Consider the following 16,028-nt stretch of genomic DNA (forward strand, 5'->3'; position numbering starts at 1 on the left):
GCATAGGCGAGTGCAGAATGGGCAGTCTTCTCTTGCAAGCCTAGGCATGTTTGCTCAGAAGCAACACCAAATGTGTTCAATCGCGGGGTCATACTTCCAGGTAAAATGTGCAGAGGGCGTTGCTGTGGCTGTAAAAAAAATCAAAGCGAAATGGTTGAACCCCACTGCAATTAACGGACAGCGCAGCTGGATCCTGTGTCTATCGGAAGCAATTCCCACTGAGTTCAGCAATGTTTGCTCCCAAGTGCATAGGATTGGTGCGTAACAAGTGCGCACCCAGATTCCCATCTAAACCCACAGACTTTGGACTGTTCGTATGAACAGCATCCCGATCGTGTGCAGAGGCAGGCACGTGTAAACAGAAACCTTCATTGGGTTTTTAGTCCTCTGTAAAGTGCATACAGGAGTGCTTTGAGCCCCTTGGCTTTAATAGACTTAGGTGTGTGCCGTAGGATCTTGGCTACTACACGGCACAAGTCCTGCCAGCCGCCTAGCTGCCACTTAAGGAGCAAACGTGCTGCAGCTCCTCGCTGATGAAAGAGGAGTCCCGCGAGCCTCTGGGTTCCGTACGCTGACGTCACTCCCGGGCCCGGCCGAATGGCGGCATCCTTTGGGGACACGGCGCATGCGCGTGCTCACCTCCTAAGGTTCCCCTCGGCGGCGCCTTCCGCTTTCGAGATTTTGCGCGCGGACTCGGACCCGGAGCGCTTAGGAGGGAGCACGCTTCCTGCAGGCGGAGGAGCGCTTGGGGCAGGTGAGGTGCGGGAGGGAGCGCTTTGCAAAGGGTCGCTCCTGCTTTCATTTTCCCGGGAGGGTTGTGAGCCAAACCGTTTGCAAACTCCCAGGAGAGAGTCCTGGGCACGGACTTGCGGGTGCATTTAACTTTGGAACTGGGTGCGTTTAATTTCATGTCCTCGGAGCGAGTCACATCCGTGCGCGCTTCCTTGCATTACGCTAGGCTGAAATCCGTACAGATCGCGATGGGATCTCTGAACTGGATGGGGCTTGCTCTCCAGGAAGCGCATTCCAGAGTCCAGCCTTGCGTCAGAATGATTAGGATCCGTTTGCCGGGAACAGATACAGTATAGGTTTGCAACCCGACGTGCCCTTCCCGTGAGAGTAAAGGTAAAGGGACCCCTGACCATTAGGTCCAGTCGTGGCTGACTCTGGGGTTGCAGCGCTCATATCACTTTACTGGCTGAGGGAGCCAACGTACAGCTTCCGGGTCATGTGGCAAGCATGACTAAGCTGCTTCTGGCGAACCAGAGCAGCGCAAGGAAACGCCGTTTACCTTCCCACTGGAGTGGTACCTATTTATCTACTTGCACTTTGACGTGCTTTCAAACTGCTAGGTTGGCAGGAGCAGGGACCGAGCAACAGGAGCTCACCCCGTCACAGGGATTCGAACCGCCAACCTTTTGATCGGCAAGTCCTAGTACAGTCCTAGTACAGTACTTGTGAGCAAACACGCCCAGGCTCCTCCTGCAGCTTCTTCCTCCTTGACCTTCTCTCCAGCTAAAATAAAAAAATTCCTTCCAGTAGCACCTTAAAGACCAACTAAGTAAGTTCTTGGTATGAGCTTTCGTGTGCATGCACACTTCTTCAGATCTGAAGATCTGAAGAATTAAGATCTTCAGATTCTTCAGTATCTGAAGAAGTGTGCATGCACACCAAAGCTCATACCAAGTACTTACTTAGTTGGTCTTTAAGGTGCTACTGGAAGGAATTTTTTTATTTTGACTATGGCAGACCAACACGGCTACCTATCTGTAACTTCCCTCCAGCTGCTTTTCTTCCCAAAAGGTTCACCTTTCTTTCCCTAAGATATCTCTCTTTAAAGAAGTCCCTGCTATATTGAATCCTTGTACTGGGGCTGGTGAGAGGTAGAGTGCAATTGAAACAGTATCTGGAAGGCCACAGGTTCCTCACCCCTTTTCAGTCCAGGGGTCGCTTTCTCTTCTCAGCAACTTTCCAGGGCTGCATGCTAGCAGTGGGGACAAACCCCCTAGGCGAAAGCAGCTGGAGCAACAAATACAATTTTTGCCTTTCAACAGAGTGCCAGTTTCTTCACACAGTCTCATTGTCTCGCACACTCGTCTTGGTCCTCCATCTAGAAAAGCAAGACGCATTATGGCCATATCTGCGCTATACGTTTAATGCAGTATCGTGGCACTTTAAACAGCTATGGCTCCCTCCAAAGAATCGTGGGATATGTAGTTAAAGGGTGCTGGGAGTCATAGGAGACAACCTAACTACAGAGCTACAGTTCTCGGGTTGGTTTAACAATCAATTCTACCCAGAGAACTCTGGGAATTGTAGCTCCATGAGAGGAATAAAGATCTGCTAACAGTTATCAGCAGCTTTAAATATATAGTGCAGATGGGCCTATAAAAGTTCAAGCCAGGCAAAAGAACTCAAGGAGATGTCAAGAAGGGCCATTAGTAATGGGACAAATATATGCAAATGCTTAGACTTCTTTTTAGTTGCTGGGAGTTTGAACTAGGAGGCTACTCCAACCTGGTGTCGTCTAGATATTCTGGACTGCAGCTCCTCCCATCAGCATCAGCTGGTATAGCCAATGATCAAATATGATGGCAGCTGTTGTTCAAAGCATCTGGAGGACACTAGGCTGGGGAAGGTTGGGCTATGGCGATAGCTTAATGGAAAAGATAAGTTTTGAAGGTACAAAATGTTTTAAGAATATGAAGGCTTAATGAGAATCTTTAGAAGAATTTTTTTTTAATTGCAAGGCACTTCGTACGTTCTTTTAAAATAGAGATTGAAAATGGAAGTAGACATTTGATTGAAATGTACTCTCGGTGTACTGGACTGTCTCACTGCTGCAGCCTTCCCCCATTTCTAGTGAGGAGGTGCCCACAGTTCCATGTGCTGCCCAGTTTGTGCTTGGAGATGTCGTCCAATCTTTCCTACTACGCTTTACGGATGGCCCACTTGAGCACTCGGATATTTGGAGAAGTGGCTCGCCCGACTGATTCATCGTCCATGAAAGTCGTGAAGCTGTTAAGCGAGCAGCCCTATGCGAAACGGAAGGAAGTTTATGGCTGGTATCCTCCGCACAACACCTACCACAACCTCATGACGAAACTTCGCTACTACGGCCTCTACAGGTGATCCAGGCGAGGGGGTGATGATGAAGGGAGAATAGGGGACTGAGAGGAGAAGGTGGCTCCTTATAACCTACAGCTGGTGAAGGTGGTTTGAGCCTGCTTCTTTGCGTCAGGCAGAGAGGAAGGAACCATGTGTTTTGTGTACACAAGATTCCAAATTCAGGTCTTTTTAGCGGAATCAAGAGAAGGGAACTTTCTGCCCTCCAGTTTTTATTTATTGATTCATTTATATACCACTGGACTACAATAGCCAAAGTGTTTTACAAAGATAAAATACAAAAAAATTAAAATCAGTTAAAACTATAAAATCAAACATCAATTAAAATGCCTACTGAATTAAAGTCTTCAGCCCAACAGGGAGGGGGTTTGTCTGACTTCAGCTGGAAGGGAGTTCCATAAAACTGGACCCACAACGCTTCATTGCTGGATATGAGCCATGGTTCCCTGTTTTCTCTGTTATCAGGCCAGCGTCTTCCAAACAACATTTTAAGCCATGAAATCAAGCTTTTTTTTGACATCATACTGGCTTCAAAATGCTTTTCGCATAACAGACAGTGCATGCTGCTATTTTTAAATCCGGTATAACAGTCATCCAGGTGTTCTCTGTTGCTGGGGAGAAAATGTCACAGCTGCCCATTTCACAGGAGGGCATCCCTTTGGCGCAGGAAAGATGTAAATTACACACTTGGCTCTTGCAAGCACCTTTCTTTAGCAGGTCTCTTACTCAGAGATGCCTGCATGGGTTCACAATCTCACTTTTCAGAAATGCATTTGGCTGCAGGCAAATAGTCAGTAGGCATTTTATGGGGGTGGAACAAAATCACGGCCTGAAAGGTACTTCATGAACATCTAATAATATTAGCAGCTTGACAGCCTTAGGCAAACGACATTATCCCGCTAATGGACAAGTAGAGCAACTCGGAAAGGTAAATCAAAATTAAAGCTCTAATTCAGTTCAAGGCTCTTTAATCAGAGTTGGCTTTATTAAAAGGCATACTCTGATCCTATGAAGTGTAAGCAGAATGCTTCCTGCAGCCAAACAAGACACGTGAAGCCATTTCTCTCTTGAGTCTCATTAAACTTTTCATGATCCCTGGCAGTTTTAATAATACCACATTGACAGAAGGGTACAAGTTTCAATAATGTGTTAAGCGGGAAAACTAAAAGGATAAGTAGTGAAGGATAAAGAGTACTTCACAGGAAATCTTTTTTCTTGGCTGCAAGGGGAATTTGTATTGCTCTTAGCTGAGGCATTTCTGTGAGTCTCTGTATAGGCCATCCTGTTATTGTACCTCAAACCTGGATTCCTGAAAGGCATTGATCTCAATTTCCATTTTATGAAAGTTTATTCCTCGCCCTCATAGTTGTGACTTGAAAATTGTGAACTATGGTCAGTAGCATTGCTACCATTAAGGGTCAAACTTAAATATTTATGCTCTATAACTCTAAGAAGTTGGTTTTATTAGAAGATGGGTGAGATGTCACCTTCTTACATATACTTACCTCTTCAGGTCACCCTTGAGGTTCTGGTCAGGTTCACACATGATGTTAAACCATGGTTTGACTGATAATCCACACCCTCTCCAGCAGCTTAACTATGGCTTGTTTGCTGCCACAAACCATGATTTGAAGCCAGGGTTTGTTGCTGGTATAAGAACCTTGGTTTATTTTTTTAACAATGACGGTGTTGCATGCAAATGCAACACCCTTCCTTAGCAATGGCTTGATTGGGCCATCCCACTGGAGATGCTCATTAAGCTTCAAAGGCAAAACATCCAGAAAACAAACCCAAGCTTTTCACAAAACAAGCCATGCATGGTTCGTTATCTGTGCTACAGCTTACCCAGGCTTTTGATAGCTGAAAGTTCTGCCCCTCGTGACCCTGAAATCATTGATTTCAGAGTTTTTAACTAGTTTTAAAAGGTTGGTTTTAACGGATTCTAGAAGTTTTAATAGTGTTAACATGTTTGCCCCCCAGGCCTCCTTTTGGAGAAAGAACAGGATATAAATTTAATAAATAAAGTCAAATCATGCCCTGTTGAAGAAACCATGGTTTGGTGTTATGTGCAAAGCTGGCCTATGAGCTGTTTGAGAAAACACTCGCTAAAGAACTAAACATGAGGCTCGCCTCCTGTTTCTCATTCAAACCCATCCAACATTATGATGGCTATCCCATTTCATGTAAGAAAATAGTGCAACTAAATACGAGGCAAAATGTGCAGGCATTGTTCTCATCTGTTTAGTTTGAAACTTGCCTGCTTCCACTTTTCAATTATGTTCCTCCCCCTTAAAAAAAATAAATTAAAAAATCCCTGTGGATACCAACGCTTCAGTGCTTTTAACCAGCTTTGTTTCTTTCATTGCAGAGATGAACATGAAGATTTCAAAGACGAGATGAAACGGCTGAAAAAGCTGCGCGGGAAAGGACGCCCTGTGAAAGGAGAAGGAAAGAGAGCGCTGAAGAAGAAATAACGCCGTTGTTGCAGTAGACCTTGTATTTAATAAACACATCTTGGACAGATGGTGACTGTTTACTAGACTCTCAGAAGGCCGGGGAATTTATCTCAAGATGAGGCATCCTTTGCAAACATCTTGCCCCTATAACATAAGGAAGAGAAAGGCTGTAACAGATTCATCTGCATGACTCCGTCAATTTTGGTGGTGGTGATAGCAAAAAGAGGGTGGATTCACTCGCTGCTGGGGTCAGCAAAGGGGGTGTCCTGAGGACTTGCGGCCTCCAGAGGGTGGGCCAAGGATGAATGTTGCCCACAGGAGCCAACTCCTAGGGACAAAGGTCCCTTCCCCACCCCAAAGAAAAATATTTGAAGGTGCCAGGCCATAGTTGACAAACAATGCCATTCAATTGGTGTGCGTGCCCTGCGTCTTGTGATCGATTATGCAGGGTGGGGCTTACCTGGGCCCTCCCAATATTTAATTCAAGTTGCCACCCTGACGTTGCCCCTGAGCAAAAATAGCTTAGCTAGCCGGTCCTGTTTAGTAGTATTATCAGTAGTGGTAGTGGAAGTAGTACACTGGTACCTCGGGTTAAGTACTTAATTCGTTCTGGAGGTCCGTACTTAACCTGAAACTGTTCTTAACCTGAAGCACCACTTTAGCTAATGGGGCCTCCCGCTGCCACTACGCCGCCAACGCACGATTTCTGTTCTCATCCTGAAGCGCTATTTCTGGGTTAGCAGAGTCTATAACCTGAAGCGTATGTAACCTGAAGCATATGTAACCCGAGGTACCACTGTATTACAATTTGTTATGCCAGGTTCCCAGGGCAAACTGCGACAATTAAAACAACACAATATTACAAACAGATTGAAACAATTTTAAGATTACGGGAAATAAGGCGGGCATGGGGGGGGACACAAATCTCAAGTGTTAAAAGCTAGGGTAAGGAGTTAGGGTAGGGTCGTCTTATAGAGTGACGTGTAGCTTAGTGGCAGAACACCTGCTTTCTCTTACCGTTTCCTCCAACCTGCCCTTGAGAGGACGGTGGCTGCCAAGGCCATTCTTTAAAAGCACAGGCTTAATTGCATCTCAGCTGGAGGACACTGGCTGTCGCCCTACATCCTTTATTGAAATGTATATAATTGGTTGCATACCGAAAAGTGATATATGCTGTGAGAAATAAGACATGTTCTTTGCCTAAACTATATGGTTAACTGAAATACGCATTTCTCCTAGAAGTGTGCAATAAATTACAGTGAGGTCCTGGTACCATGAGCACCTTTCTTATAGCTTCCATTCCCCATTGTCAGGAGTACTTAGAAATTACGCTCTCTATACTTAAGGTCCCATCTCCTATGTCTCTACCAGCCTGATCCATCCCCTTTTTTATATGAGGGAGGCACCAAAAGGAAAAATGGGTTCTCACCTTTCTCTTGTGCTCCTTCATTCGTCACCTCCCAGATCATCTGCTTTTCTCTTTCAGTGTTTAATTTCATGGGTGTTTGTCTCGTTTTTTTAATCCAATGCCAGAGTGGGGGGAATCTGGCCTGCCAGATGTTGCTGAACTACATAGTCAACCTTAAGTCCTACTCAGAGCAGACCGACTGAAATCAATGGAGTTAAATAGTCATGTATATTTCAATAGGTCTCTTGTGACTTCTGTTGGAGGCAGGCCTGTGCTAATTTACATTACACAAGCTCCGAGTGCTATGCCAAGATATCAGTTTTGAATTTCCTTAGAAGGTTAGATCAGAGGGCTGCTTTTTCCCATTGTATGGGGGCGTTTACAGTCACTGGATAGTTTTGTTTACGAAGCTCTTAAAATAAGCTAGATGCTGGAGAAAACTGGTTAGAAATAAATAAAAGACCCTTTCCGAAAACTTCATGTTCTAAATAGTTAACACTACCATGCCAAGAAGAGACTCTGATAAAATGATAATATAATTAGAAGAATGATAACTGAATTTAATAAGGATTTAAATTTAATAGGAACATAAGAATCTGCCTTATATGAGGTCAGAGTAGCTCAGACTAATCCATCTAGCCCTCAATTGTCAAGTCTGGCTGACAACATCTCTCCAGAATCTGTGGTTAGCAATTTTTTATATTGCCTGTTACCTGATCCTTTTAGCTCGAGATCCCAAATGATTGGATCAGAGACTCTGCATGCGAGTAATGCACTCCTATCAATGAGCCATGGTACCACAAGAGACTTATTAAGGTTTAGAAGGGATTGAATCAAGGAGACTGAAGCATCACAGCCCAGAAATACCACTTTGACAGAAGTAGGGATGGAGAAAGGCTGTCAGCTTTCAGCCTTACAGGAAATGGTGGTTGCAGTTTCTTGGGCTGATTTTGCCAATAAGTGATTCAGGGATTTAAAAAACAGAAATATCTCAAGTCAATCCAGTTTTTGGTTGGTTTGTATTCCAGAGAAAGTCAATCATAGGTTGAAAGAGTCGTCATATTTTGTATGAACTACTGAAAGTTATCCTGTTCCTTAATCCCATTCTCCTTTTTTCATCACACTTATGGGGCGTTCAGACTTCAGGCTTGATGGATCTATTCTGCTGTTGTTTACTATCCTCCAACCAGAGCCAGCGCAGAAGAATTGTTTGTTGAACCAGATACAAACTGATGGCTGGGGGGGTTATAACCAGTTACCCACTACAAGCCATGAGCGATACACTGCGATGATCTGCATATGCAAATACAGATCCATATCTGAGAGACTACAGATGTAGAGATTTCAACAGAAAACTCTTAACATTGGCTCATACAACTGCGGGAAGATGTTGTCCAAGACAATTACTCTTATTTCTAAGGTGCAAGGCCTACACACCATCCCCCCCAAAGGATCCTGGGAAATGTAGTTTGTTAAGGGTGCTGAGAATTGTAGCTCTGTGAGGGGTAAACTTCAAGCCCCGTGATTCTTTGCAGGTAGGGATGTGTGCTTGGTTGTGTATGCAGTAACTGAGATAAATAGTACAAGGCAAACCATGACAACGTTTTACAGATTTTAAAAAATAAACCTAGAAGTTTACTTGGAAGTTTCACCTATTGGGAGTCAGAAACACTTGCAGATTTGCTAAAATCACCCAGCAGAACCCAATTACGCCAAGTCAGCGGAGCTCATATATTATCATGTAAGCCGTGGGCAGGGACTATGTTGTTTTTACGTTTTTGTGTAGCACCTAGAGAATATTTTGTTCTTTATGAATAATAAAAGCAAGAGCTGGCAATTCTCTTCTATTCCTGGGGAATGTGGTCATATTATATAACATTATCAGAGTTACGTCTGAGTGCAAGAGTTCATTGTTCCATGGAGAAACCATGACTCATGAATGACCCAAGATTATCAGCAAAAGGGTCATTCAGTGGTCACTAGGAATTTTTGTTTTGTTTGAGCCAGCTGGTATTGTAATTTTTAAATGTGTTGTTTGCAAAGCCCCTGGCCTTAAGGCAGGCAAAGGCAAACTCCGGACCCCCAGATGTTTCCAGATGTTTTGGGCTACAATTCCCACCATCCCTAGTTAACAGGACCAGTGGTCAGGGATGATGGGAATTGTAGTCCCAAACATCTGAAGGGCCAGAGTTTGCCTATGCCTGCCTTAAGGTGTGTCCTCACATACTTCATTTGTTCAGGACAGCACAATAAGGCATACTTGTTTATAGGTAAATATGTCTGAATGCAGTTCTTTATCAGAAAGGGTTTTAGCATCCGTATAAGGGTGCTTGGGCTTATAATGCGTTGTTTGCATTTTCAAAGGGGTTCCAGATTTTTAAAACAACGCAGAGAGCATAAGTTAGGCACTCAGGGTCTCATTGTTTCCAATCACCTGTTTGTTTGATTTTCACTTTACAATTTAGTTGGGGTACTCAAGGGTACACGGGTGGCACTGTGGGTTAAACCGCAGAACCTAGGGCTTGCCAATCAGAAGGTCATTGCTCGGTCCCAGCTCCTGCCCACCTAGCAGTTTGAAAGCACGTCAAAATGAAAGTAAATAAATAGGTACCACTCCGGCGGGAAGGTAAACGGCGTTTCCGTGTGCTACTCTGGTTTGCCAGAAGCAGCTTAGTCATCCTGGCCACGTGATCCAGAAGCTGTCTGCGGACAAAACGCCAGCTCCCTCGGCCAGTAAAGTGAGATGGGCGCTGCAACCCCAGAGTCGTCCAAGACTGGATTTAACAGTCAGGGGTCCCTTTACCTTTACCTTTACTCAAGGGTACGCAGTACCGGCACCTTTTTTTTTTCTATAAGAAAAGCATTGCCTCAAAGTGTGGTACTTATACTGTAACAACTTCATGGTGACTAAAGGCACCTTTTTTCTAGAAGAAAAGCACTGGGTGTGGAAGTGTGAAAAATTGAACTGGATAATGAGAAACTGAGAGAAACTGAAAATGGCAGATTTGCCAATTCCTATTCATAGCCAATCTGGGTCTCTCTGGCACATGCCCATGAACATTATGAGTCACAGCTTCCCACCTTACCATCTTTCTATAGTGCAGCTGTGGCAAACAAGCTTGTCACATCAAATGCAATGTGCCACTTAGCACTGTAAGTCGGGAAAGCCACGGTGAAATGTTTGTTGGCAAAACTCTGCTTTTCTGGCTTTTAAAAAGTCACGTTACTACTGACTGACTAGTGAGTTGTAAAAAGGAGGAGGATGGATTTGGCTGAATTGGACGGAAACTGCATTTAAAGTGTGGGCTGATCTAAGAGGCTGTATGGAACGATCTCCTGAGACCCAAAGGTCGCTCTCTTATTGCTTGAAGCACTCAGAGCTATACTAGAGAAAGCACTATTACATATAGTATCAAGATGGCTATATGGGATTTGGGAGGGTAAGCTTGGGTGAACTAATAGCAGCTTTTCCACAGCAACCTTTGAGGCGGGAGGAAAGATATTAGAACAAACTTCTCAGTTGACTAAGAACTGGGGGGTTTATATCCATTAGGCTGTTTCTTTTGTACACTTGACTGTACTTTTGTCCGTCTCACTGCTCTTAAAACTAGCTGTAAATATTTGATGGGGTTCATTTTAATGTTACCACAGCTGGTTATTGTTGTTTTTATTTGGTTTTTCAAGCAAGAAACTTTGTAATAAGCCACAGACAAAATAGCAGCACGCATAGGCAATAGATTCACAGCCAGGGGTTGCAGACCACGGCCCTTTTCAACATTGCTGCCATAGTTTTCCAACAGCAAAAGCAAAAGTCCAACAAGGACTGCAGTAGTTTTCAAACCATCATCAGACACATTTAATTCTGAATTACGATGTTTATTGCTACTTATAGCATTGTTCTCACATTCCTCACATTTGCATGAGTCGTGTCTGTGCAGGATAGCCCAACAGTCTGACAGGAGCACCTCAGTGCTTGAGAGTTTGCTTGTTTCCTTCTAGAGTGCCCCTGTTCCAGGATACTACCAGGCGGTAGTCGTCCTTGTAGTGTCAGTTTTCTCCCAACCATCATCCACTGTCAACAGGGGAAAGAGCACTCATCTTCTAACCAGAGAGCACTGCATTATACCTGATGAACATGTGCTCTTTTCTAATGCTGGTGCAGAGCAATGGTGAGGACCCTGTTGCCCTCCTGATGTTTTGCCCTACAGCATAGCTAAGAGCCAGAGATGATGAGAGCTGTGATCCAAGAAAACATAGAAAGCCACAGGCTTCCCCCTGCCCCCATTTGTGTAGAACATTGTGGTTTGGTGACATGATCTTGTCAGGAAATGAAGATGATGTAAAGCAGCCAGCATCATTCATGACTGATATATAAACAGCCTAAATCAGATTTTAACTGCCATCCATTGCTGATATAATTTATTTCAAAAATGCATCGCTATTCTGCTTTCGCTTTCCACTTAAGTGTATCTCAAGAACACTTACAATAAGAAGCAAACATAAAGGAAAAAGTAATGCAGTCGTTAAATGCAAATTAACGAAACTTAAAGCAGTAGCAAAAAGTAAAAACTCAAGAAGCAGCATTAACAGTCAATATGCAAAACAGCAGTAGAACCCAAAGCTTCTTTTAAAAGGAAAGTTTTCAACTGCTGGTGGAGCACAAATAAAGAGGAAGATAACCTAACTGCTTGGGCCATCAGGTGTGCCACATATAAGGTGTCACCACAGAAAAAGTTCCATCAGGAGTTGCCACCAACCTTGCCTCAGAAGGCAACAGAACATCCAAGAACATCTCAACAGCTTATCTCCAGATTAATATCAGAGGATGTGTTCCTTCAAGCAGTTTGCTCCCAATCTGTTTAGGGTTTAATGGATAATAACTGCCAGCTCCTTTTTCTTATCATCAGAATGAAGCAGCACCCTTGCTAAGATGTGGTTCTTTGCTCCTCACCACATATTTTAAATGTCTCAAGAAACACCAGCTGCTTGGTGGCACCATTACAGATTTTGATGCTGCTCACCAAAAACTGATCTGTGTCAAAGACCAAATGGGTTCATTATTACTTTGCTGTAAGCCCTGTTCATATAAGTGTGTGTGTGTGTGTGTGTGTGTGTGTGTGTGTGTGTGTGTGTTTTCACCCAACACTAAAGGTATGTAATCTTTGATGAAACCATTCCATTGAATATGATTGTGCAATTTCCCACAAATTAAGAGCAAGGCCATCTTTATTTCAGGGCAGAAAAAATATCAACAAAAATTGATTTATCAGACTTTGTTGGTTTGCCTTGGGACACTATCGAGAGGGTATGAATTTGCTTCCGAGGAGTAGGACAAGATTTCCCTCAAAAACAAAATCCTCCCACCAATCCATTGGGGAACTGCAGGTTTTTGGTAAAAGGATTGGCTAAAAAGCCTCTGGGAACTGGCACTCTGGAGTGGTAGCACAGTGTAATAAGGTTGTGAGGGGATTGGCTGGATGTGACCATTTGGAGGTCTGGATGCCCTCTTTGCCTGATGTCAACAGACAAGGGCAGTCACTTCAGCCCCCCAATTTGCCATGTTAATTTGTATAGGGAATGGAAACTGAGTCGTGTCTCCAGATGTATCACATAATATAAGAAATGCTACACTGAACAATTTTCAATGAAGCAGTTGATTTGCTATAAGGATTGAGTGAGTCTGTTGTATTTCAATATTACTGTGGTTTCGTTAGGTGCACTGTGGTACAAACAAAATAAAATTTCTCCTATGACCTACTAAAATTATTGGCAAAGTGTCTGGACCCAGCACAAAATGATATCTTGGCAGGAAACATTACTTTTATTTTATTTTATCATTGGATGTTTTCAGGTTATGCCTCTTCGTGGAAGGGGGGGGGGAATCTGAGTAGCGGAAAGAAATTGCTGGTTCAAGAAGTCCAATTTCACCTTTCTGTTCAACTATAAGTCAGTCAGTCATTTGTAACTGCTGTCACACAAGTACCTGAATTGGAACATATACTGGACTATTTTGAGGGTCACTGAAAAGATTGGTTATGCTTTCACGCACCATTCTCTACTGTACTGTAACTCAGAAAGAGGATCTATAGATCTCTCCCAAGCAGTTAATGCATGAACTCCAGAAGTCATCTGTGGCTGAGTGATTTCCACTTCACACACTACAAGAGAAACGGAGAAATCAGAAATATGAGGCACTAAACTACAGCTGTCTACACACTGCCATTTAATCTGGCTCCAGTACACTCCCAGCACTACTGCTTGAAGCTGAGGACACATGCTGTTGGCCCCAATCCATAGGTATCCTGCAGTTTCATGAAAAATGACTGGCATTTGATGTGCTTTCCCTCAAATCAACAGCTCTGAAAACATAATCTGTGGTTAAGCCAAGGTGTAAACACTTCAGACATCTGTTGTGCATGTGCAGATGACAGTGGGTGTCAAATGACAACTTCAATGAATAGGAGTTTGTGGGGTTTCAGGCACAGAGAAAGCAATCAGGTAATTAGGAGCAGCAACATAAAAATGAGAGGATCTCACTTACTGGGGTCTTGGGAACATCGTGCGATGCCTTTTGCATGATTTTGCCGGAACTTGGATGCCAAAGCGACACAACCCCAGTAAGTGAGACTTTGGTGCAGGTAGTAAGGGTGTGTGGGTGTGTGGGTGTGTTGCATGATGTTTGGCACTTCTTCTTTTTCCTCCTCCTCCTCTTCTTCTTCTTCTTCTTCTTCTTCTTCTTCAGTGATCACTCGTAGCCGAGTAAGATTGTCTTCCATAAACACAGTTTGAACAATGAGTCTGTAAGTGACTGTGGAGGCCAATTCTGGATCCACACGTCCTTCCACAGTGGGGACATTGGTTTACGGGCAGGAGTTGATCACGGTGTGGATTTGCCTAGCGTGCCTTCCTCTTAGCACATTTCTCCCTTGTGTCCTGAGTTCTAGTGTTTTCAAAGCCCATGACACCTTTGTTAAAGGCTGTTCGCCAACTGGAGCACTCTCAGGCCAGTGTTTCCCAGTTGTCAGTGTTTATACTACTTTTTTTTTTTTAGATTTGCCTTGAGACAGTCTTTAAACCTCTTTTGTTGACCACCAGAATTACGCTTTCCATTTTTATGTTTGGAATAGAGTAGTTGCTTTGGAAGATGGTCATCAGGCATCCACACAACATGACCAGTCCACACGCAGGGCGACACTTTTCTGTTTTGCCTCAGGCGGTGGAATGGAATGAGCCATCCCTGCTGCCTGGTATCGGCTCTGTCTTCTTCTGAACACAAGGCAATAAGGTTTCATTTTCCTGGGCATTTGGACAGTATTAATGCTCGATCTTTTAGCAGCTTTGAGACAGTATGTCTCTGCATGCCAGTTGCTGGGAATATCAAGTGAGTGAAGTGCTTTTGTGGGCTTCCCATAAGCATCTGGTTGGCCCTATCACCCACACCATATATTTAAAGCAGCTGACTTTCCCCAAAGAATCCTGGGAACTGTAGTTTGATAAGGGTACCAGGAACTGTAGCTTTGTGTGGGATCTTCTCAACACCGTTATAAAACTACAGTTCCCAGGATTCTTTGGGGGAAGCCATGTGCCCTAGGGCATGTGTAGACATGGGATAGGGATGCATGTGTTGCCTCTGGTGGTTCTGGCTGCAGTGTTAGCCCTTGGGTTGCCATAGATACTTGTCTGGTTTAATGTATTCCACAGCCAGAGCTACTGAGTAACTATGTGCTTTGGATGGGCTTGGTGAGGACGATTTAGCACTTGTGTTTAATGTCCTAGTTTAGTCAGGTTAGATTACATTATTCTGGGGGCTTTATGGGGGGGGCGGAAGGACTACAGAGTGGTGTGTATTGCAGCTGTTTTTAGAAGTCTGGTTTTGTATTTTTCCCAGATAAAACAAAATTTCTTTCACACCATTTGCCTCATCTCACTGAATTGGTGTGGGGATTGTGCGGTTCGCTTCCAGTGCCAAAATGTATTGTGCCAGCCCTGGATCCAAGTGTCCAGGTCAATCTTTGTGTTGCTAATATCCTAAAACAACACTTTGACCTCCACATACGATTACACATGCCTTTATCTCCACTTTTACCATAATCAGGAGCTCACTTAATAAATAAATGCCCTGTTGAGCATTGGAATGATATGATGTGGAGCCATTTGATTGCTCTGTAAACACAGGCTAATCATTTTGAAGCCCTGTGGAGTCAGATGTAGATAACCATTATCATTCCTATCAGGTTTAATAAGTTTCTAGTCGGTCCCTCCCCTTTAAACCCTTTCAAAATATTTTAATTCTGATGGCTACAATCTCTTTTATTTGGAGATATTTCACATGAAGCACCCATCAAAATTAGGGATATTACAATAGCCTATATCTGCTCAACACTCTGATATCCCAGAGTCTTAATGCCACACTCCAAATGATTCCATCCTGAGTATTCTTAAAACTGTGTTATCTTGGCTCACAATTTGAAATAGCAACCAACTTACTCAGCGAAGCAAAATATTTAGTTTCATATATGCGTAGTTTACTGGGGTTTTTTTTCATATATCTCTTACACATGCATATGTGTGCACTAGAGATCTGTCTGCTAGCGTGGAAGATGTTCTGTAAAATTGGTGAATTCGATCTCTCTCACAGGTGCATTGGAGACGTTCCACACGGGGAAATAATTATGATTCCAGGGTACAACAGCAAAAACCAGATTTGAGTATATGGTTCCCAAACCACTTATATTCTTTGGGTAGTCTTTTTTGTTTATTATTTTTAACAACCACTGATACTGATACTAATGCTAATATTTATTGAGATTAATACTATTCATATTGGGCAGCAGCACTGCAAGGCGATACTAATATAGCTTGCGTTTAAATGCACAAATGCGTACCTGACGGTAGAAAAAAAAAAGACCGTGCAAGGAAAACAAGAGTGCAGTTTATAATAATAACAACCGAGGTGGCGAGGCAGTGGGAGGGAGGTCTGAGAGGAGGCGTGGCGAAGCAGTTCCGCGCCCTCCGGGTTCCCTAGGTGACGCTGGAGG

General features: G+C 43.6%; 1 protein-coding gene across 3 annotated transcripts; it reads left to right on the forward strand.

Moving 5' to 3' along the window:
* The first annotated feature begins 639 nt into the window (after positions 1-639).
* On the forward strand, positions 640-5,647 carry MRPS33 (mitochondrial ribosomal protein S33). 3 transcript variants are annotated; one of them, XM_083462119.1, is made up of 3 exons: positions 640-754; positions 2,777-3,128; positions 5,495-5,647. In XM_083462119.1, the coding sequence occupies exons 2-3, from the start codon at positions 2,809-2,811 to the stop codon at positions 5,598-5,600; spliced, it is 426 nt and encodes a 141-aa protein (XP_083318245.1). In that variant the 5' UTR covers positions 640-754; positions 2,777-2,808; the 3' UTR covers positions 5,601-5,647. The 3 variants fall into 3 exon arrangements, with proteins under 3 accessions (XP_083318245.1, XP_083318246.1, XP_083318247.1); XM_083462120.1 differs by having other exon boundaries at positions 2,864-3,128; XM_083462121.1 differs by having other exon boundaries at positions 692-754; positions 2,847-3,128.
* Positions 5,648-16,028: the final 10,381 nt, after the last annotated feature.

The sequence above is a fragment of the Podarcis liolepis genome, assembly GCF_965112155.1.
Source record: "Podarcis liolepis genome assembly, chromosome: 10".
Lineage (NCBI taxonomy): Eukaryota > Metazoa > Chordata > Lepidosauria > Squamata > Lacertidae > Podarcis > Podarcis liolepis.